Below are 21,711 nucleotides of genomic sequence, written 5' to 3' on the forward strand. Positions count from 1 at the left end.
TCTCACCTCTCACTGCCCCCTCTCACCTCTCACTGCCCCCTCTCACCTCTCACTGCCCCCTCTCACCTCTCACTGCCCCCTCTCACCTCTCACTGCCCCCTCTCACCTCTCACTGCCCCCTCTCACCTCTCACTGCCCCCTCTCACCTCTCACTGCCCCCTCTCACCTCTCACTGCCCCCTCTCACCTCTCACTGCCCCCTCTCACCTCTCACTGCCCCCTCTCACCTCTCACTGCCCCCTCTCACCTCTCACTGCCCCCTCTCACCTCTCACTGCCCCCTCTCACCTCTCACTGCCCCCTCTCACCTCTCACTGCCCCCTCTCACCTCTCACTGCCCCCTCTCACCTCTCACTGCCCCCTCTCACCTCTCACTGCCCCCTCTCACCTCTCACTGCCCCCTCTCACCTCTCACTGCCCCCTCTCACCTCTCACTGCCCCCTCTCACCTCTCACTGCCCCCTCCCCCCTCTCTTCACTGCCCCCTCTCACCTCTCACTGCCCCCTCCCCCCTCTCTTCACTGCCCCCTCTCACCTCTCACTGCCCCCTCTCTTCACTGCCCCCTCTCTTCACTGCCCCCTCTCTTCACTGCCCCCTCTCTTCACTGCCCCCTCTCTTCACTGCCCCCTCCCCCCTCTCTTCACTGGCCGCTTCCCCCCTCTCTTCACTGGCCGCTTCCCCCCTCTCTTCACTGGCCGCTTCCCCCCTCTCTTCACTGGCCGCTTCCCCCCCTCTCTTCACTGGCCGCTTCCCCCCCCTCTCTTCACTGGCCGCTTCCCCCCCCTCTCTTCACTGGCCGCTTCCCCCCCCTCTCTTCACTGGCCGCTTCCCCCCCCTCTCTTCACTTGCCGCTTCCCCCCCCTCTCTTCACTGGCCGCTTCCCCCCCCTCTCTTCACTGGCCGCTTCCCCCCCCTCTCTTCACTGGCCGCTTCCCCCCCCTCTCTTCACTGGCCGCTTCCCCCCTCTCTTCACTGCCCGTAAATGGCTGTCCAGGCATACTGGGAGTGGTAGTTTTGCAACAGCTGGGGGCACAATGGTTGGGAAACACTGCTTTAGATGTTGTAAAACTATGACTCCCAGCATGCCTGAACAGCCTTTTGCTGTCCAGGTATGCTGGGAGTTGGTCTTGCAACAGCTGGAGGCACACTGGTAGGGAAACACTGGTGTGACGGGAGCACACTGTTTGGAGAAGTGTTTCCCAACCAGAGTGCCTCCAGCTGTTGCAAAACTACAACTCCCAGCATGCCCAGACAGACTCTTGCGGTCGGAGCATGATGGGAGTTGAAGTTTTGCAGTTGAAAAATGCTTTCATCCACCCCCCTCCCTCCTCCTCACCTTGGCTGCTGTGGAGTTCCACCTGGCATCTGTCTTCCCTGGTATCTTGCTTGGAGGCAATAAAACTATACAGCCCGCGCCTAACGATGGCTGTGAAAGAGAGGCACATGCTGATGAGGTCACAGCACTGTCTCTCCCACGGCCAGTACAGTGTATGGGCGCCAGGCTGAAAGAATATTTATTGCCTGCAATTTAACAGAATACCGGGCGGGGAAGACAGAACCTGAGGCGGTGAGAAGGATTCAGGGAGGTGTGGAGGAGACTAGGAGGGAAGAGACAGATGGTGGAAGAGTGGTAACCGGGCTGTCAGTTATCTGTGGCTTAGCTGCGGGGAGCTGACAGCCCGGTGACCACCGCTGAGGGAGAGTGCCTGCCAGGAGGTCTGGGAGCCACTGCTTCCGAACTTCAATAACATGGCGCTGCTCCCTCTCGTGACGGACACCTGCTCTGTTCTGCGCATGACATACATGCGCAGAACAGGGCATTTTAGTCCCTAATGTTCCCCTATGAGACCGGCTCTGACTGGACTTTCCTATGTCCAGGGACTGCTGTAGAGCAGCTGTGAAGGTGTCGTTAAGTGACGTCATCACAGCTACTCTAGTAATGGCAGCCCCCAGTAAAAACTTTATAAGTGAATAAAATAAAAAATACATTACATACACAATTAATACTTAAATAATATTACATGACAATTGAATTAATATATATATTTTTAAAGTGATACAGTCCCTTTAACCCCTTAAGGACTCAGGGTTTTTCCGTTTTTGCACTTTCGTTTTTTCCTCCTTACCTTTTAAAAATCATAACCCTTTCAATTTTCCACCTAAAAATCCATATTATGGCTTATTTTTTGCGTCACCAATTCTACTTTGCAGTGACATTAGTCATTTTACCCAAAAATGCACGGCGAAACAGAAAAAAAAAAATCTGCGCCAAAATCGGAAGAAAAAACGCCATTTTGTAACTTTTGGGGGCTTCCGTTTCTGCGCAGTGCATATTTCGGTAAAAATGACACCTAATCTTTATTCTGTAGGTCCATACGGTTAAAATGATACCCTACTTATATAGGTTTGATTTTGTCGCACTTCTGGAAAAAATCATAACTACATGCAGGAAAATTTATACGTTTAAAATTGTCATCTTCTGACCCCTATAACTTTTTTATTTTTCCACGTACAGGGTATGAGGACTCATTTTTTGCGCTGTGATCTGAAGTTTTTATCAGTATTTTTGTTTTGATCGGACTTTTTGATCACTTTTTATTCATTTTTTAATGGTATAAAAAGTGACCAAAATACGCTTTTTTGGACTTTGGAATTTTTTTGCGCGTACGCCATTGACGGCGATGTGTGGTATTAGCCGCGGGTCCCGGCCGTTGATGAGCGCCGGGACCGACGCGATATGATGCGGGATCGCGGCGCGATCCCGCTTCATATCGCGGGAGCCGGCGCAGGATGTAAATATACGTCCTGCGTCGTTAAGGGGTTAATGGATTAAATCACACATCGCTTTTCCCATTTCTAACAATGTATCAGGGGGTTTCCTGACACATAGCTATAGTTATATAAATATTGTTTAAAATTTTATTTGCAAATAAAGGGGTGTTAGGGAGCTCATGCATGTTGCACCTGTGCTGCTTATTACGGTCTATAGCAGGCTGCACCTGAACTTGCCACTATTTTTATGTTGCGAGTCCAGATGCAACGTAGCAACTGGCAGTAACCGTCACCCGCAAATGTAGTTGATACGTGACATGTAGGATGCTAAATTGACTGTCTGTTGACATGTCCCCATCTTATGGCAATCTTGAAGAAAACTGCAGAATTTTATATATTCAGATTTATTGGTAGGTGTTGTTTATAAGAATCATTAAAACACATTAGCGTTGTAGTGGTCAACCTATTAATTCATTATCAACATTTTATAAAACATTGAAGCACAATATGTAAATTATATTTTTTTACTTTCTGCTTTTAGGGCCTTCCGTGGAAAACACATAACCTTGGTTGTACGATTTCCGAATCAGGGCCGTCAGGTAGAAGATTTAGATATATGGTCTCACACAAATGACACAATAGGTTCTGTCCGTCGTTGTATACTTAATCGTATCAAGGCTAACAGTGCACATACAAAAGTGGAACTATTTATTGGTGGTGAACTAGTGGATCCTTCAGAAGATAGAAAGCTAATTGGCCAGTTGAACCTGAAAGATAAAACTGTAAGTATTTCTTTTAAGCATTATTTGTACAGGTAGAGTTAGAAAACTAGTGTATCAAAAATAGCAAATTATTAGCACTATTAAATTGTTTATATCTATACCTTCTCACCGCAGCAATTTTTGGCAGCTGTGTTTAAAGTTAAAGGGAAAAAAATTGTCATATCATTTTTTTCCACTGTTCATAAAAAAAGTGTGAGATTAGAAAATAGCACTTTTTTTGCCACTTGAGCACACACGATAGGCTGAGTATTTCAATTTTCTTTTAATGCTATTAATCAATTATTATTAATCAATTCTCATTGAGGAAAGCTATTTGTATGGATTGTTTTGTGTTTTTTTTGTTTGCAGTGGTTTTGGTATCTTTGCACAAAATGTATCATTTTTGGCACACTGCTTTGTTAACTTAGCAACCACTGTTAGCAAATAAAATCTTTTACAGTCACAGCTTTTTTTCTGTGTCGTCCAGGCCTACTTAGGTTTGCGACTTGTGAAAGCTCCAAACTTAAGAGTACTCTGAAGCAAAGTTATTTTATGGCATTGCACAGCTAGCACGAAGTTATATAATAAAGTCAATTACCTCAGTAGTCTCGCTTGCACGCATCCTTGACTTTTGCGATATCCGGAAGTACAGCCTGTCTGCCAGAATTATGAATTTCGTTCCCTGACCGCGGCCATCTTTGTAACGAAATGTCACCACTCGGTTTTCTCCTCTCTAAGCCTGCCCCTCTCACCGCAATCCAGTCACTCCCATCCTTTGCATATTCATATAGTCATTTGCACAGCCGTCATTGGCTGGGCTGTGCAAACGCGTCAGAATATCCTCCATTATTAAAATTATTAGGTAACAGAGAGGGAAGGGGTTGAGGAGGAGGGAGGCACGGAGGGACAGGAAATTGTAGCAAGGCAGCATGGGGGATGATTATTTTTACATCATCCTCCACACCACCATAACCAGGAAGTGGCAGAAAATACGTGGCCTCGCAGCGGGAGAATGGCTGGACTGATTTTAGAAATAAGTACATGCGCAGAGAGGTACAGCCAAGGGGAACATTTGGGGGGGGGGGGGGTATACATTTTTAAATCAGAGTACTCCTTTAAGACTTTCAGAAGAGTCACATAATAGTAAAATTGTTATCACTACACTATCTTGACTAAATAAACAACTGAAATAGACATTAGATTTTGATCTATTTTGGCTCACACATATTGGCAGCACAAGACCAATCTAACAAAAGTAAACAAAAACCTGTCCAAACAGCTTGATAAATTCCCCCATGTATCCTTACGCTGTAGGGAACTGCCAGGTTTGTCACTTCTGTCTAGATGAGGCAGATAAAGCTTTGTTTGACCATCCCCATTAATATCTAAAGAAAGGGCATTACTACTTCCAAACACTTAATAATTTTTCTGTAATTTAGGACAGAAGGGTGTAGCTCCATTATGACTTCTCCCATATAAAAAATAAATGAACACTTTATTTTATTTTGCGCATAGGGGAAATGTTTAATTTTGGCTGGAGTTATCCTTTAATTAGTAAAGCTAATGCAAAAAGAATTGTCTACCTTATAATGTTATTTTATTGTTTGTTACAGCTGATTACCGCCAAGCTTACACAGATAAGTTCAAATATGCCTTCAAGTCCTGATAGTTCTTCAGACTCCTCAACTGGATCTCCTGGCAATCACGGAAACCATTACAGTGATGGTCCAAACCCAGAAGTTGAAAGCTGCCTGCCTGGAGTGGTTCGTATCTTTATGGAGTTCTCAAAACATTTAGAGAAAGTGGAAAAAAGTAACCTGATATTGCTGCACCTGATATTGTCAATATTAAAGTAGTCTTCATGAAGTCACCAGTGTCACCACTATAAGCAGTGTGTCTGGTGTGCCTGTCTGATTACTATTTTTTTTTTTTTTCTCGCTTTCTTTAACCCCTTAAGGACGCAGGACGTAAATGTACGTCCTGGTGCGGTGGTACTTAACTCACCAGGACATACATTTACGTCCTGTACATAACTGCGGGCATCGGAGCGATGCCCGTTTCATGCGCGGCTGATCCCGGCTGCTGATTGCAGCCAGGGACCCGCCGGCAATGGCCGATGCCTGCGATTTCGCGGGCGTCCGCCATTAACCCCTCAGATGCCGGGATCAATACAGATCCCGGCATCTGCGGCAGTACGCGATTTCAATGAATGATCTGATCGCCCGCAGCGCTGCTGCGGGGATCCGATCATTCAGAACGCCGCACGGAGGTCCCCTCACCTGCCTCTGTCCGGCTCCCGGCGTCTTCTGATCTGGTCTGAGATTGAGCAGACGATGACTGATAACACTGATTTGTTCTATGTCCTATACATAGAACAGATCAGTATTAGCAATCATGGTATTGCTATGAATAGTCCCCTATGGGGACTATTCAAGTGTAAAAAAAAAATTAAATTAAAAGTAAAAAAAAAGTGAAAAATCCCCTCCCCCAATAAAAAAGTTAAACGTAAGTTTTTTTTCTTATTTTACCCCCAAAAAGCGTAAAAAATTAATTTAATAGACCTATTTGGTATCGCCGTGTGCGTAAATGTCCGAACTATTAAAATAAAATGTTAATGATCCCGTACGGTGAACGGCGTGAACGTAAAAATAAAAAAAAGTCCAAAATTGCTACTTTCTTAATACATTTAATTAAAAAAAATTATAAAAAAATGTATTAAAAGTTTTTTATATGCAAATGTGGTATAAAAAAAAAGTGCAGATCATGGCGCAAAAAATTTGCCCTCATACCGCCGCTTATACGAAAAAATGAAAAAGTTATAGGTCATAAAAATAAAGGGATTATAAATGTACTAATTTGGTGAAAAAGTTTGTGATTTTTTTTAATAATGGGTATCATTTTAATCGTATTGACCCTCAGAATAAAGAACACGTCATTTTTACCGTAAATTGTACGGCGTGAAAACGAAACCTTCCAAAATTAGCAAAATTGCGTTTTTCTTTTTAATTTCCCCACAAAAAGTGTTTTTTGGTTGCGCCATACATTTTATGATATAATGAGTGATGTCATTACAAAGGACAACTGGTCATGCAAAAAACAAGCCCTCAAATTAGTCTGGCGATGAAAATATAAGAGTTATGATTTTTAGAAGGCGAGGAGGAAAAAACGAAAACTTAAAAATTAAATTGTCTGAGTCCTTAACCCCTTAAGGACCAAGGACGTACCGGTACGTCCTTGATCCTGCTCTCCTGATATAATGCGGGGTTACACAGTAACCCCGTGTCATATCACGGCGGGCCCGGCGTCATAGTGAAGCCGGGACCCGCCTCTAATAGCGCGCAGCGCCGCCGCGCGCTATTAACCCTTTAGCCGCGCGCTCAGAGCTGAGCCGCGCGGCTAAAAGTGAAAGTGAAAGTTGCCGGCTAGCTCAGTCGGGCTGTTCGGGATAGCCGCGGCTAATCGCGGCATCCCGAACAGCTGACAGGACAGCGGGAGGGCCACTACCTGCCTCCTCGCTGTCCGAACGCCGAATGACTGCTCAGTGCCTGAGATCCAGGCCTGAGCAGTCATGCGGCAGAATCGTTGATCACTGGTTTCTTATGAGAAACCAGTGATCAATGATGATCAGTGTGTGCAGTGTTATAGGTCCCTATGGGACCTATAACACTGCAAAAAAAAAAAGTGAAAAAAAAAGTGAATAAAGATCATTTAACTCCTCCCCTATTAAAAGTTTGAATCACCCCCCTTTTCCAATAAAAAAAAAAACAGTGTAAATAAAAATAAACATATATGGTATCACCGCGTGTGGAAATGTCCGAATTATAAAAATATATCATTAATTAAACCGCTCGGTCAATGGCGTGCACACAAAAAAATTCAAAAGTCCAAAATAGTGCATTTTTGGTCACTTTTTATATCATTTAAAAATGAATAAAAAGCGATCAATAAGTCTTATCAATGCAAAAATTGTACCATTAAAAACTTCAGATCACGGCGCAAACCGCGCCATACACGGAAAAAGAAAAAAAAGTTATAGGGGTCAGAAGATGACAATTTTAAACGTAATAATTTTCCTGCATGTAGTTATGATTTTTTCCAGAAGTCCGACAAAATCAAACCTATATAAGTAGGGTATCATTTTAATCGTATGGACCTACAGAATAAAGATAAGGTGTCATTTTTACCGAAAAATGTACTACGTAGAAACGGAAGCCCCCAAAAGTTACAAAACGGCGTTTTTTTTTTCCCAATTTCCAATGATATTTTTTTTCCGTTTCTCCGTAGATTTTTGGGCAAAATGACTGACGTCATTACAAAGTAGAATTGCGCAAAAAATAAGCCATCATATGGATTTTTAGGTGCAAAATTGAAAGAGTTAAGATTTTTTTAAAGGCAAGGAGCAAAAAAACAAAAATGCAAAAAACGGAAAAAACCCCGGTCCTTAAGGGGTTAAGTCTAAAATTGGTCTTTAAGGGGTTAAAGACTTTATGCCATGTCAAACTTTAAGGTTGCCGATTTAACTTAACTGCCGATCTGTAATATTATTTTAATTACAACTTTTTTCCGTCTCTAGATAATGTCATTACACCACCAATACATCTCTTTTCTGTGGCAAGTTGCAGATTTAGGCAGCAGCCTAAATATGCCACCTCTTCGCGATGGTGCTCGTGTTTTGATGAAGCTTATGCCACCAGGTACCGATAACACATCTTATGAGTCACATGCATATGTTTTTCAGACTGTGGTTCCGATAATGTAATTGTATTCAGAATTACATATCTTTAAAACTTAAACTTGCACATATTTTATTACAGTGTAACTAAAATTTCTCGGTCGCTCTTCATTGGGGGACACTTAAACTGATGGGCATATGCTCTTGCCACTAGGAGGCTCCTCCCTGGGAGGATATACCCGCCCACTAGAAGTGAGGTAATCAGTTTTAGCTTGTGTCAGTAGGAGGCAACATACAAGTCTGGGAGCTCCCCAGACCTGGTCCTTTATTATTTTCTAGTAAGAGCTGTTTAGTTTAGTTGTTTTATCACTTTTGTTTCCCCTTTTTCAGGTGGGGCTCCAGGAGCATGGCGCTACCTTTTCCCCCATATGCGACAAAGGGGCACAGACATTTAGAGTATATACTGTCAACCCCTTCTCGCCAGCACTTGGAGCTTGTACCTTGGGTCTGGGTCCCCCACTTCCCCTGCTCACTCTGCTATCTTAGCCTGGGATGATGCAGCGTGGCCATAAGCTGTTGAAGACACCTGGGTGAGTTTGATGCCTGGGTGAGTATGAGAAGATGGAGTCTGTCTGTGAGTATGTCTAACAGACCCCCCTGTTTTATCACCTGAAGAGGCAAAGGTCTCTTTGCCAGCTCAGGGATATTGTGCGTGGCATTTCTGCAATGACATGTCTGCTGCGCCCACAGCCGCATTCCAGCCCCTTCCCCAGGGCGAGACACCGGTGGGATGCCCCTGCAGATACATCCGCATCCTTGGCCTTAGCTGAGGGCCTTTCCCAGGTGTCTCGTTCTCTTGTGTCTTTAGACATAAAATTTCCGCTTTGTGGTCTTTATTTCCGGGAGGGTCCTTATAGGTCTTCGAAATCTGTGGCTAGTGTGCTGGACCCCTCACTTCTAGTGCAAGGTTTTCAAGCACGTGTTCCTACGGTCTGTGTGGTTTCCTCTGAGGCCAGTCACTCATCACATGGCTGCTGGATCCACGGCTGGAATGAAGGCTCCCCATTGCTAACAAGTGGTGTCAAAAGGAGTGATCCGGCATGTACAATGGATTTTGTGCAGGGCGACAGGGATAAAATCACCTGATCTCCCAGGATGGCGAGGATACTATCCATGGCCCCAGGTTTCCCCACCGCTCCATATGCGACAATAGGGCACCAGCACCTGGGGGTGTTCTCTATTAATGAGCCAGACTGTTGTCTGCTTGGTTTCTGCCGCCACCAGTCTCCCATCATGGGGCCTGAGTTCCTGTACCCCTCTTTTAATGTGAGGAGTCCAGAAGGGTGTCGTTATAGGTACAAGGGGACCCTGTGCCAGTAAGCTGGATAGATGTCTTCATGGTCTCCTACACTTCTAGGTCGCTCTTCAGGTATTACTGTCCCAATGCTATGGTGTGGTGTCCGAAGAAGTGACCCTACCTGTCCTATCAACCCTTTTCAGGGTGACAGGGATGCACTCCAGGGCTCCTCAACCTCCCCTGATCTTCCAGGGTGACAGGGATTCTATCCATTGGGCCGGAGTGATCCTGTATATTCAGGAATCCGGTCAGCCATGATTTACTGCTACGTTGGGTCAACTACCATACACTTCCCACTCCGTGGACGGAAGTTAAGGTATCCCACTGCCGAGGTGTAGTTCTGAGTGAGTCAACTGATGTTGCTCCTTGTGCCCTATGCAATGCACCACATACTGGTTCGCAGGGTTCCCTGCTTTACCAGGTCCCTCTCTGCATGACTTTCAATGTGTGGTTCTGACTGCGGGACAAGGTCTGGCCATGGTCCCTATGCCATATAGCCAGACTGTCTGCAGGGTTTCTAATCCATCAGGTCACCTCCCCCCTTTCCTGCCGCCCCTTTCATTGCATCCCGGTGACTCCCTTTCCATGTGAAGTTCCATGAAGTGTCTCTGTGGGTTCATTGAACCTGTTATACCATTCAGACTGTCTCTGCATGTTTCCTGCCCCACATATCTCCTTCATCTCTTGCATCTGCAACAGCAGTCCTGGTGTGGGGCACCATTAGGAAATGGGGAGTGGTAGTTTCCTACAGGTTCCATGGCTTTTCACAGCAACTTCAGCACTCTGTTCCCCTTTCTAAGAGTGCCACGTTGGTCTTCTAGGGGCATGGGTGTGACACACCATTGGGTGCTTAGTACTGCAGACTTGGATGTCTGCGATTCCTTTCGTGTCTGCAATTTTGGTTCCTCACTACTGACGAGAGGTATCCATGTCTGTGTCCCTACGTATGTTAGGTCCCCGGGCACGTGTAGAGCCCACCTTCACTTCACCCCCCCTTATGCCTCTAGGTATCTTCATGGATTCCTGTGCATGGTGGCTCAGGCGCCTGCTCGGTTGCCTTACACACAACTAGACTGGTTCCATTAGTGCCTATGGGGTGTTCCCCTCAACGCCGTTTGTTCCTGTGTGTGCTTCTTCCTTGCATTTGTAGTCACGTCTTTGCATTTTTGCCCAGCTCCAGTATCCAGGATTCAGATCCCTCTGGGGACACAGATTGGCTCCTCGATATCTTCTCGCAGAGTTCCTGGGGGCTTCGTCCACCCAGTACTTTGTCCGTTGGCGCTGGGCGGCTTGTCCTTCTCCTACAGTGCCTGGTGCACTTTGTCAATCCTCCTTCCATGGGGGGTATGGGGATCAGGGGGCTTGGCATGGTCAGTGCCTGAGTTTCATCTCCACCACCCCTTGTTTTCCCCTCCACTAGGGGGACTATTTCTCTGGTTGCTTTCTACTACCGAGATGGAGTCATCTCTCTCTTCCCACTTTATAGGTGGGATATCTGACTGGGCCCTTGTTTTTTGCTGAGCATTCAGTAGAGCTTTTCACTGTCTCTATCTGTGTGCTTACTGCCCTCTATTGCAGCCTGGCTCTCTTCCTGTTTCTTGGTTATCTACTGCTGCTCAGGCAGCCTTGGCACTCCCCTGTTGGAAGGGTTTCTGCTATCATGTGTGGCTCGGCGACAGCTGGTCTAGCCTCAGTCTGTCGTTTGGGTCCTCCATTGCTCTCCTCCCCCCTCGGCACAATCTCCCTGGTAGGGTGTTTTCCTCCTTCCTTTGACGTTGTTAGTAGTGCTACACTGACTCCACAGATTTCTAGTTACCTTTCTTTGCCCAGAGCCTGGGAGTTCCAGCCGGGTTCCCTTTTGTTCTCCCTCTGTTCCTGTCCTGACAGGTTGTTGCTTCAAAGTGCTCTGGTCCGCTGGGGCCCCAGGACCGGTTGGTCTCGTCTTGGCCACTATCCTGGGACGCTTTGGCGTGCCTTCTTCTCTAGGTTGGCCCACCTGGTTCTTTTGGACCTTAGTGGTGGTTGAGGTCTTGCGCATGTGTAGCGGTCCTGCCCAGATTTCTCTGTGATTTCATTTATAGGGCGGTCTTTCTGTACCGCACTTCTTCTGTCTCGGCACAGATCTTTGTCACCTGGAGCATTTCGTGGATGTTGGGTTTCCTTACCCTTCGGGTGTAAGTGTTCTGGGAGACTCTGGAACCTCCAGTTCCCTTGTTGGCCACTCCGGTCTTCCGCTCCTTTCTTGCCAATTTATTCTTCCGGGTCCATCTTCCAGGTGACTCAGGAACCTCCATTTCCCATGTCTGTCCCTCTGGTGTTCCAGGATGCCCCTTTTCTGGACATTCTGCTTCTTCTTGGCCATTATTACCTTCCATCTTCACCTTCTGGGTCCATGTTCTCTCGAAATGGAGGGCGTTCCGGTCATTTGAATTACACCAGTTGAGCTATGTCACCTCCCATGTTTTCGCGGTGGGCTCCTGGATAGGGGTTTTGGGTCTGCAGATGTTCAGAGCTTCGATCTTTTGCTCCAGGCCTCTCTAGAGCCGGTTTCCGTCTTTTTCTTTTGTTGTGCCATTTTCCATTTTTGTTTCCCAGCCGGGCTAGCCCTCTGTCTGGTTCTGTGATTTCCTACCTCCTTCCGGGATGGTTCTGGCCCCTCTGGCTTCCTAGTAGAATTTTTCTGGCCTCTCTCTGAGGACCGTAGGTTTAGAGTCCCTGTGAAGGATGGTCCCTTCCTTTTGGCGGCCTAGTCCATTTCCATGGCTGGGGGATCTTCTTGGAGCCCTGTTTCTAGGCCTCGGTTTTCTCTGGCCTGGGGTCTCATCCGCAGGCCTTACGGACAAGTGGGTTCGGTCTCGGGACTGATTCCCTTGCGCTAGTGGTTGTTGTTCCTTCCCTAGGGGACTGCTTTGGTACGCCCCATCAATACAGGCGTCCCCCAATGAAGAGCGACCGAGAAAAGGAGATTTCTTGTACCGTAAAATCTTTCTTGTAGCCTTTATTGGGGGACACCGCACCCACCCATATCTTCATTTTTTTTTTTTGTCCTGTTATTCTTTTATTTTTATCTGGGATTCTTTTCTAGGGTCCTTTTGGACATATTTTTGTTGGCTTCTCCTACTGCTTTGTGGCAAAACTGATTACCTCACTTCCAGTGGGTGGGTATATCCTGCCAGGGAGGAGCCGACTTCTTTTCCTAGTGTCAGCACCTCCTAGTGGCAAGAGCATATACCCATCAGTATAGGTGTCCCCCAATGAAGGCTATCAGAGAGAGATTTTACGGGGAGTACAAAAAATCTTTTTAAGTAATGCATGTATGTTTCCCACAAACCTGGATGTTGGTTATTCAAGCCATTTTGTTTTGTATAAAGTTTCTAATTGGTAATATTAGCATTGCAATGTCTATAGTTCTTACTGTAATAGCGGACTTTGTGTTATTTCAGACAATACTATTGTGGAGAAACTAAGAGCAATTTGTTTAGATCATGCAAAACTTGGGGAAAGTAGCCTAAGTTCATCTTTGGATTCACTCTTCTTTGGCCAATCTGCTTCACAAGTCCTATATCTGACCGAGGTTTGTGATTGTAATTTATTTGTGTATCTCATATGTTTTATGGTGCTTAAATGTTAACTCGCAATGCAGCCATTCCTCTAGTATCAAGGTGATGGAATGCAAGCCCCCTCTCCCCCCGGTTTACTAGCCTTTTACAGCATGTGTAGTAGGGATCGACCGATATTGATTTTATTTTTTAGAGCCGATACAGATAACCTGTGAACTTTCAGGCCGATAGCCGATAACTTATACCGATATTCCGTGCGTTTTAATTTTTGGGCATTTTAAAGCGGGGGCCCTGTGTGCCGGGGACAAGCGGGGGCCCTGTGTGCCGGGGACAAGCGGGGGCCCTGTGTGCCGGGGACAAGCGGGGGCCCTGTGCGCCGGGGACAAGCGGGGGCCCTGTGCGCCACTGTTCTCTGGGCACTGGCCTGGGTGTCGCAGGCAAGACGCATAATCGGCAAGGTTAGATGCTGATACCGATAACCTAACTAACAAAATCGTGAATATCGGACGATTAATATCGGCCAATCCGATAATCGGTCGATCCCTAATGTGTAGAGACAGCAACAATATCTGGATTTGCTGCATTACATGATATGATACACTGTCATGTTTTTCTAATTAGTCTATGCTGCCCTCAGATAGGGAAGCATAAACCTAGTGTCAGTCTCTTTAGAACAGTCAGTTTATGATGTATGATAACCACACAGATAATGTGTTTTATTTCTAGGTTGTTTATGCCTTGTTGATGCCTGCCAATGCACCCTTGGGAGAAGATGCTAGTGACTTTCAGTATAACTTCCTGAAAAGTGGGGGATTGCCTCTTGTGTTGAGCATGCTTACCCGGAATAACTTTCTGCCAAATGCTGACATGGAAACAAGGAGAAGTGCGTATCTTAATGCACTCAAAGTCGCCAAATTGTTGCTTACTGCAATTGGTTATGGACATGTCCGGGCAGTGGCAGAAGCTTGCCAGCCTGTTGAAGGCTCCAATCCTGTGTCACCGGTAGGTTACTATTTTGAGTAGCTTTATTGTTCCTGTTTTCTTGTGAAATCGATATTGCTATTAAATAAGTATGTAACAGCAATAGGTAGTTTTAAAAAGATATGTTTTGCGTAGTCTAACAGTATTTGTGGTCCAAACTTTTCAAGAAGCTGACACTCATAAAGCGGTAATGCCCTTTCATTGAAAGAAAATGCTCTAGATAAGAAAAGGCTGGAATCGCCTTGTAATTTGCATTTTTAAAACAGTGTCATGAGTTTTTAAGGGAAAGCACTTATAGAACTTGCCGATCTGCTATTGGATTTGGCAAACTGAAAGACGTGGCGCCGACGAGAGTTGTCAGTTGCATTTTTAAGATTAATGAACAAGCCTTAAAATATTTGATTAAAAATACACATTTTCAATTGCATTTTTTAAATTTCGTTAACACACGCAAAACTCCCTTAAAAATGGTAATACAGCACAGTGTAGCAAAAGAGTCTGGTTCTTAGTCAACTGTGTGTACAATTTTGAAAGCAAATCTAAGCAAAATGGGAATGTACAATATAGGCCAAGAAGAACATCAGCTCACCAGGATAGAAAACTCAAATGATGTGCTTTGAATTAAAAAAATCCAAAAAAACTAGCAAAAAAGACAAAAACAGAGGTGGAAAGAGGAGTTGATTATCAGAACTGTAAAAAATCGGGAGATTGAAATAGAACAATATATAAAAGTCAAACCAGCACTAATTATAACACAAGAAAACAGGGTTACAGCGGGCTAAAGAGAAGTGATCATAAAGTATGGAAAAAGGTATTTCCAGTCATAAACCGCAAATCTACAGCGCTTTTGGAAAGTTTTCAAACCCTTTCTATCAATTTATGTTGTGGCCTCATGCTAAATAAAAAATAAAAAAATAAATTTTTCCCCCATTATTCTGCTTTTAGTACTCTATAATAAGAATGTGGCAACAGCATGTTAGAAAAATGTTCTAATTTATTGAAAAGGAAAAACTAAATGATTGCATTCAGAAAAGTATTCAGACCCTTTACTCTGTACTTAGTGGAAGCACCCTTTGGCAGTAGTCAGACTACATCCTCCACTAGTCTTGGGTATGATGCCACAAAGTTTGTACACCGCATTTTTTGATTTTTTTGATTTTTATATTTTTTTTTTCAGAGCTTTCCCTAATCCCCTCCCTTTTTTGTTTTGGCTGTGCGCTTTGGGCATTTACGGTAGTAAATAGTAGTTAATTGCTTATCAAGGTTCTAAAAATAAAAGAATAAAGGCAGTATTTTTCTATGTTGGTGATGGCCATAAAAGTTTTAAATCATACTAATAATTTTATGAGATTTTTTTTAAACTTACCATGGGTTTGCTAGACTAAACCTTCAGTGGTGACAAGCTGATTTTAGTACGCACTGCTGTAATTGAGACCCTGTTCCATGTTGCAAAGCTATTTCTTATTCTCGAGATTTCAGGAGACCAAATCTGGGCTGTATGCCAGTAGTACACACTAGAGATGAGCGAACTTATAGTAAATTCGATTCGTCACGAACTTCTCGGCTCGGCAGTTGATGACTTTTCCTGCGTAAATTCAGGTGCTCCGGTGGGCTGGAAAAGATGGATACATTCCTAGGAAAGAGTTTCCTAGGACACTATCCACTTTTCCAGCCCACCGGAGCACCGGAAAGCTGAATTAATTTATGCAGGAAAAGTAATCAACTGCCGAGCCGAGAAGTTCGTGACTAATCGAATTTACTGTAAGTTCGCTCATCTCTAGTACACACCTTACTTCTCTGGATAAGTACAGCACATGCTTCTGATCGGCAATGAGGTAGTGCTGGTGAAAGCGGAAGGAACTAGCTAGCACTGGACTGGTCTGATGATTTACAAAGTACAGTACTATAGCTGGCATGTGGGAGACAGAAGGGGTTACAGATGCACTGGTTTTGCAGTTGCTGTGTGAGCATAAAGGAATGAAACCGTAGCAGCACAGCAGTGAACTTTTGGTGATTGTAAGCCTACAAACTAAAGGTAGGGAGGAGTAGATCATCACACTGCAGTACTGTGGACTTACAGAAATTGGTACATTGGTATTTGCACAAGGAACAGCTGCTTTAATCTTTCTGGGATGGTGAGAGAACACACGTGATTTACTTTTCAGGCACAGTGTGGATCATTTTCAGTCGGCAGGCTCAGCTTGCATGTATACTGTCCATGCTCTTTCCTGCACGTAGCACATGTTAAGCCTGCCCCTGTGTTCTGTCATGATCTATCTAACAGGCAGTGGACAGCAGATTGATGATAAAGCAAGACACCTGGTATCCAAGATTTCCCCCATTGTCTCCACAACGCCACCCCTGTTTTTCCTGACCCTTTCAGGGAAGAAGACCTGAGAGGTGCAGGGGACTGTCACCTGCAAGTAAGAGGGCCTTACCAGAGCCTAGTGGACTAGGGGAACCTGGTGAAGGAACCCAAAGGAGGGGAGCACAAAGGAGGGCTGGATTGAAGCTTAGACACTGTCCTTCCAGGTCTGGATGCACGTGCGATCCTGTGCTGCATTACCCTCTGGCATGGCCTAGTATTCTCAGGCTGCGCATTAGCGCTCCAGAGTGACAGCTGTGTAGATAACGTCAGTTCCGGCCAGGGAGGGATTTTGCTTTTACCCCTTCCAGCCGGAATGCTGGCATCTGATGCTACTCAGAAGCGGCGGGAGTGACCATTTCAAATCAAGAGAGCGGCCTTTTGCTATAAAGAGCCCCTCTCCTGTATGGAAGCTACTCCATCTGTTTTCTACATTGGCTTTTCCCAGGCTGTGTCATGAGCTCACCAGCAAAGATTCCAGATCCTCCAGTGGTCTCAGGATCCAGGAGTACTGAGGGCCTTAGGGGTTTTTACCCTGCCTATCTTCGATTGCTTGGTGTTGATCCTTCTCTTCTTTGTATTTCAGGGAGATAAGGATCCTGTGGGTACTTCGGCTAAACAGAAGCAGAAATCTAAACCTAAAATTTTTTGTGTGTTAAAAAGATTTTCCTGAATCTGCATCCAAACCATTATGAAAGCTTGTATTGCTTCCGTGGTTAAGGATGAGTCTCCCACCCTTATGCAGGAAATCAAATCTATGGTTCATTCTTAAATCTATACTGCTTTAGTGCCTCTTACTCCACCTCCTTCCCCAATTTCTTCAACTAGTAAGGCTACTATTTAACTGGTTAAAAAAAAAAAAAAAATCAGTTTTCCTCTGATTCTGAAGAGAGTATCTCCCCAGAAATAGAATGTATAGAGAATCCTCAGGAGGCTTAAGACTCTTCGCTTAAGAGCTTTCTCTTAAATTTTGAATTAAGATTGAATTATTGAATTAATTAAATATTGAAGTTCAAGAGGCTAAATCCATCCAGGACGAACTCTTTGGGGGGCTATGAGATAGGAAGACATGCACATTTCCTGTTTATGTGAAGTTGCATAAAATTATAAAGGATGAATAGACTAAACCAGAGTAATTCCAAAGGGTCTGAAGAGATGCTACCCTTTTTAGTGATTCTGACACTAGCCACTGGGACATCAACTTTGGGTATAGCGTCCCAAGTGCTAAAGTAGCCAAATGTACCTCTATGCCTTTTGAAGATGCCAGGCTGTTGAAAGACTCTATGGACAGAAGGGCAGAGAGCTTGTAAAAGAAAACCTGGGAGGCTTCTGCTTCTTAACTAAGACCTAATGTAGCTTCCACCTGTGTGGCTAGAACTCTAGGAGTTTGGTTGCATCAATTAGAATTCAATCTTCAGTCTGATACTCCCAAAGAGCAGATTTTAGAATCCATTTCTCTGCTAAAAATGGCTAGTAATTACTTGTCTGATGCCTCAGCTGAGTCATAATGTTATCTGCCTGCACTGCCGTTTTGTCTAATAGTACTAGACGTGTACTTTGGTTAAAATCTTGGTCTGGAGAAATGGCTTCTAAAAACATTCTTTGTTCTCTTCCATTCCGTGGTCAATTTGTATTTGGTCCCGAACTGGACACTATAGTAGAAAAAGCGGCAGACAAGAATGAAGGGTTTCCTCCAGATAAAGTTGAATCTAAAAAATAAAAAATCTTAATTTTGTCTCCCATGGCAGCCTGATCATTCACACAGAGAAGGTAGAGGGAAGACAGGTCATTGGTCATACAGAAAGTGGGGGGGGGGGGGGGGGCGCGCGCAGAGAAATCTCCTCCTCAACCCCAGTCAGACCACCTCTAATCCTAAACAGTGACGCCAGGCCTGTTGGGGCAAGGCGGTCCTATTTTGCCCCTGTTTAGGAATCTCCAATCCCTGGATAGTGGGGTCATATCTCAGGGTTACCAGATCGAGTTGTCATCACCTCACCCTCCAAGGTTTGTCATAAACCAGCAGACTCTGAGTCCAGAAATTAAGGGTATTTAGGACCTTTTTAGCCTAGGAGCTATTAGAGAAGTTCCTCTCCATCAGAAAGGCTTAGGTCATTAGGCTTTCCCTCTTTCTATTCTCAAAAGTATTTTACCATTATAAATCTGAAGTCCTTGAACAAATTTGTGGTTTGCGGGAAATTCAAAATAGAAACCGTAAAGTCTGCTGTTCAACTTATAAAAGATAGGCGGTGATTGCGATCTGATGATGGACGCTTACTATTACCTTCCCATCCATATAGATTCCAAAGAATTTTTGAGATTTTTCCATTCCAGACCTCTACAAAAATGGATACTTTCCATCTGGAACAAGCCTCAAGAGACTTTAGACAAGAGTAGTTATTCCCCTACAGTTAAACAGCCAATTGAAGTGGTGGTTATCTCCAAAAATTCTGGAGAAAGGGGTAAATTTGTTCCAGATGAATTCTCTGCTGATAATTACATATGTATGTGCATGGGGTGGGGAGCCCACTCAGACGATCAAGCAGTCCAAGGAAGGGGGGGATCCTCGGACAGCAAATATTTTATACAATTTCAGGAAATTACTGGCCATTTGGATGTCTATCCAGGCGTTGGCACAGAGTTGCAGGAATCGTCACATTTTAATCTACTCGGACAATACGACCGCAGTGGCCTTTATAAGTCATCAGGGAGGCCCAAGACATACCGCCCTGCATTCAATATCAAATCAAATATTTTTTGGGGCAGAAAACACTATTTTATATTTTTTTCCATTACTGCAGTCCATCTGAAAGGTGCCTGGAATCTGGAAGCGGACTTCTTAAGCAGACATTTGATAGACCCATGGGAGTGGTCCCTGGCCCTTTATACAATCAAGATGATTACGGACCAAGAAAAATCACAAACTATATCAGTTTTATTCCCTCCATCAAAGAGACTTTTCATTATCAATTGATGCTCTAGCTCAGGACTGGACATTCAAAATAGGCTATGCATTTCCTCCCCTTCCACTTATTTCCTGGGTCCTTCAAAAGTTGATTAACTAACTATTCCTGCGCTCTGACCCTTGTAGAACCATACTGGCTAGAAAGGGGTGGTTCTCTCTACTGAGAGCCTTGAGTCTAGAAGAACCTATCAGGCTTCTAAAAAACCTATTGTCCCAGGGGCAATTCCTTTACGGCCAGATTCAAAGCGTAGCTTGACAGCCTGGAAATTGAAAAGTCTGTTCTGCTCAAGAAGGGGTTTTCCGAGAGGGTAATAAGTACACTTCTAGCAAGCCGTAAAACTATTACCTCTAAAATCTACTCTAGAGTATGGAAGAAATACATTTCTTGGTGTTGGGATGAATTTACTTTTGATACTCTTGTCAAGGTTATTTCCTTCATTATTCATCATTATTTCAATGTGTGGGTTTCCAGATTTATCAAGGCTACAAGTAGAATCAGACCAAAGGTCTTAAATCTCTGAGCTCAGTGGAATTTAAATATGGTTTTAGGTGCTATTCCATTACATCCCTTTTAGCCCTTAATCTCTGTTTCAGATAAATTCCTTACTCTTAAAACACAGTATTTTTAGTAGTATTACAACAGCTAGAAGAGTCGGTGAGATCCAGGCCCTTTCTATCCAGGAGCCTTATCTTAGAATCCTGGATGATGATATCATATTTCGACTTTACCAAAAAATTTTAACTGAATTTGTATCTTCCTTTCTTAGATCGCAGACTATTGTGATTCCATCCTCCTGCTACAATCCTAAAAATGACCTGCAACGATCTTATAGTCTATTAGATGTTAAAAGAGCTGTTTTTCAATATATACACTGCTCAAAAAAAAATTAAGGGAACACTTAAACAACGCACTGTAACTCCAAGTCAATTACACTACTGTGAAATCACACTGTCCACTCAGGAAGCAACACTGATTGACAATCAATTTCACATGCTGTTGTGCAAATGGAACAGACAACAGGTGGAAATTATAGGCAGTCAGCAAGACCCCCCCCCCCATAAAGGAGTGGTTCTGCAGGGGGTGACCACAGACCACTTCTCAGTTCCTATGCTTCCTGGGTGATGTTTTGGTCACTTTTGAATGCTGACAGTGCCTTCACTCTAGTGGTAGCATGAGACGGAGTCTACAACCCACAGAAGTGGCTCAGGTAGTGCAGCTCATCCAGAATGGCACATCAATGCGAGCTGTGGCAAGAAGGTTTGCTGTGTCTGTCAGCGTAGTGTCGAGAGCATGGAGGTGTTACCAGGAGATAGGCCAGTACATCAGGAGATGTGGAAGAGGCGGTAGGAGGGCAACAACCCAACAGCAGGACCGCTACCTCCGCCTTTGTGCAAGGAGGAGCACTGCCAGAGCCCTGCAAAATGAGCTCCAGCAGGCCACAAATGTGCATGTGTCCGTCCACTCAAATGGTCAGAAACAGACTCCATGAGGGTGGCATGAGGGCCCGATGCCCACAGGTGGGAGGTTGAGCTTACAGCCCAACACCGTGCAGGGTCCGGAGATGCTGTGGAGAATGTTCTGCTGCCTGCAATATTCTCCAGCATGACTGGTTTGGCAGTGGGTCAGTAATGGTGTGGGGTGACATTTTTTGTGGGGGGCCTCACAGCCCTCCATGTGCTTGCCAGAGGTAGCCTGACTGCCATTAGGTACTGAGATGAAATCCTCAGACCGCTTGTGAGACCATATGCTGGTGCCGTTGGCCCTGGGTTCCTCCTAATGCATGACAATGCTAGACCTCATGTGGCTGGAGTGTGTCAGCAGTTCCTGCAAGAGGAAGGCATTGATGCTATGGACTGGCCCACCCGTTCCCCAGACCTGAATCCGATTGAGCACATCTGGGACATCATGTCTCGCTCCATCCACCAATGCCACGTTGCACCACAGACTGTCCAGGAGTTGGTGGATGCTCATCAGGAGCACGCCCAGGCATTGTAGGGAGGTCATACTAGCACATGGAGGCCACACACACTACTGAGCCTCATTTTGACTTGTTTTAAGGACATCACATCAAAGATGGATCAGCCTGTAGTGTGGTTTTCCACTTTGATTTTGAGTGTGACTCCATAACCAGACCTCCATGGGTTGATAAATTTGATTTCTATTGATAATTTTTGTGTGATTTTGTTGTCAGAACATTCAACTATGTAAAGACGAAAGTATTTAATACAATTAGTTCATTCATTCAGATCTAGAATGTTTTATCTTAGTGTTCTTTTGTTTTT

The 21,711-nt window shown here is 44.7% G+C and overlaps 1 protein-coding gene and 1 long non-coding RNA gene across 7 annotated transcripts in view; one reads left to right on the forward strand and one right to left on the reverse strand.

Moving 5' to 3' along the window:
* Nucleotides 1-1,417, reverse strand: part of LOC130356871 (uncharacterized) — an 87,637-nt gene extending 86,220 nt beyond the window's left edge. Inside the window, exon 1 of the long non-coding RNA XR_008889020.1 lies at nt 1,335-1,417. This is a non-coding gene — a long non-coding RNA (uncharacterized LOC130356871). The remainder of the gene's footprint in view (nt 1-1,334) is intronic.
* Nucleotides 1-21,711, forward strand: part of USP9X (ubiquitin specific peptidase 9 X-linked) — a 197,839-nt gene that overhangs the window by 115,394 nt on the left and 60,734 nt on the right. For all 6 annotated transcript variants that reach the window (XM_056558938.1, XM_056558943.1, XM_056558942.1 and 3 more), the window contains exons 19-23: nt 3,312-3,552; nt 5,145-5,294; nt 8,105-8,225; nt 13,004-13,134; nt 13,847-14,122. In XM_056558938.1, the coding sequence (XP_056414913.1) occupies nt 3,312-3,552; nt 5,145-5,294; nt 8,105-8,225; nt 13,004-13,134; nt 13,847-14,122 (919 nt within the window). The remainder of the gene's footprint in view (nt 1-3,311; nt 3,553-5,144; nt 5,295-8,104; nt 8,226-13,003; nt 13,135-13,846; nt 14,123-21,711) is intronic.

The sequence above is a fragment of the Hyla sarda genome, chromosome 2, assembly GCF_029499605.1.
Source record: "Hyla sarda isolate aHylSar1 chromosome 2, aHylSar1.hap1, whole genome shotgun sequence".
NCBI classification, from domain to species: Eukaryota; Metazoa; Chordata; class Amphibia; order Anura; family Hylidae; genus Hyla; species Hyla sarda.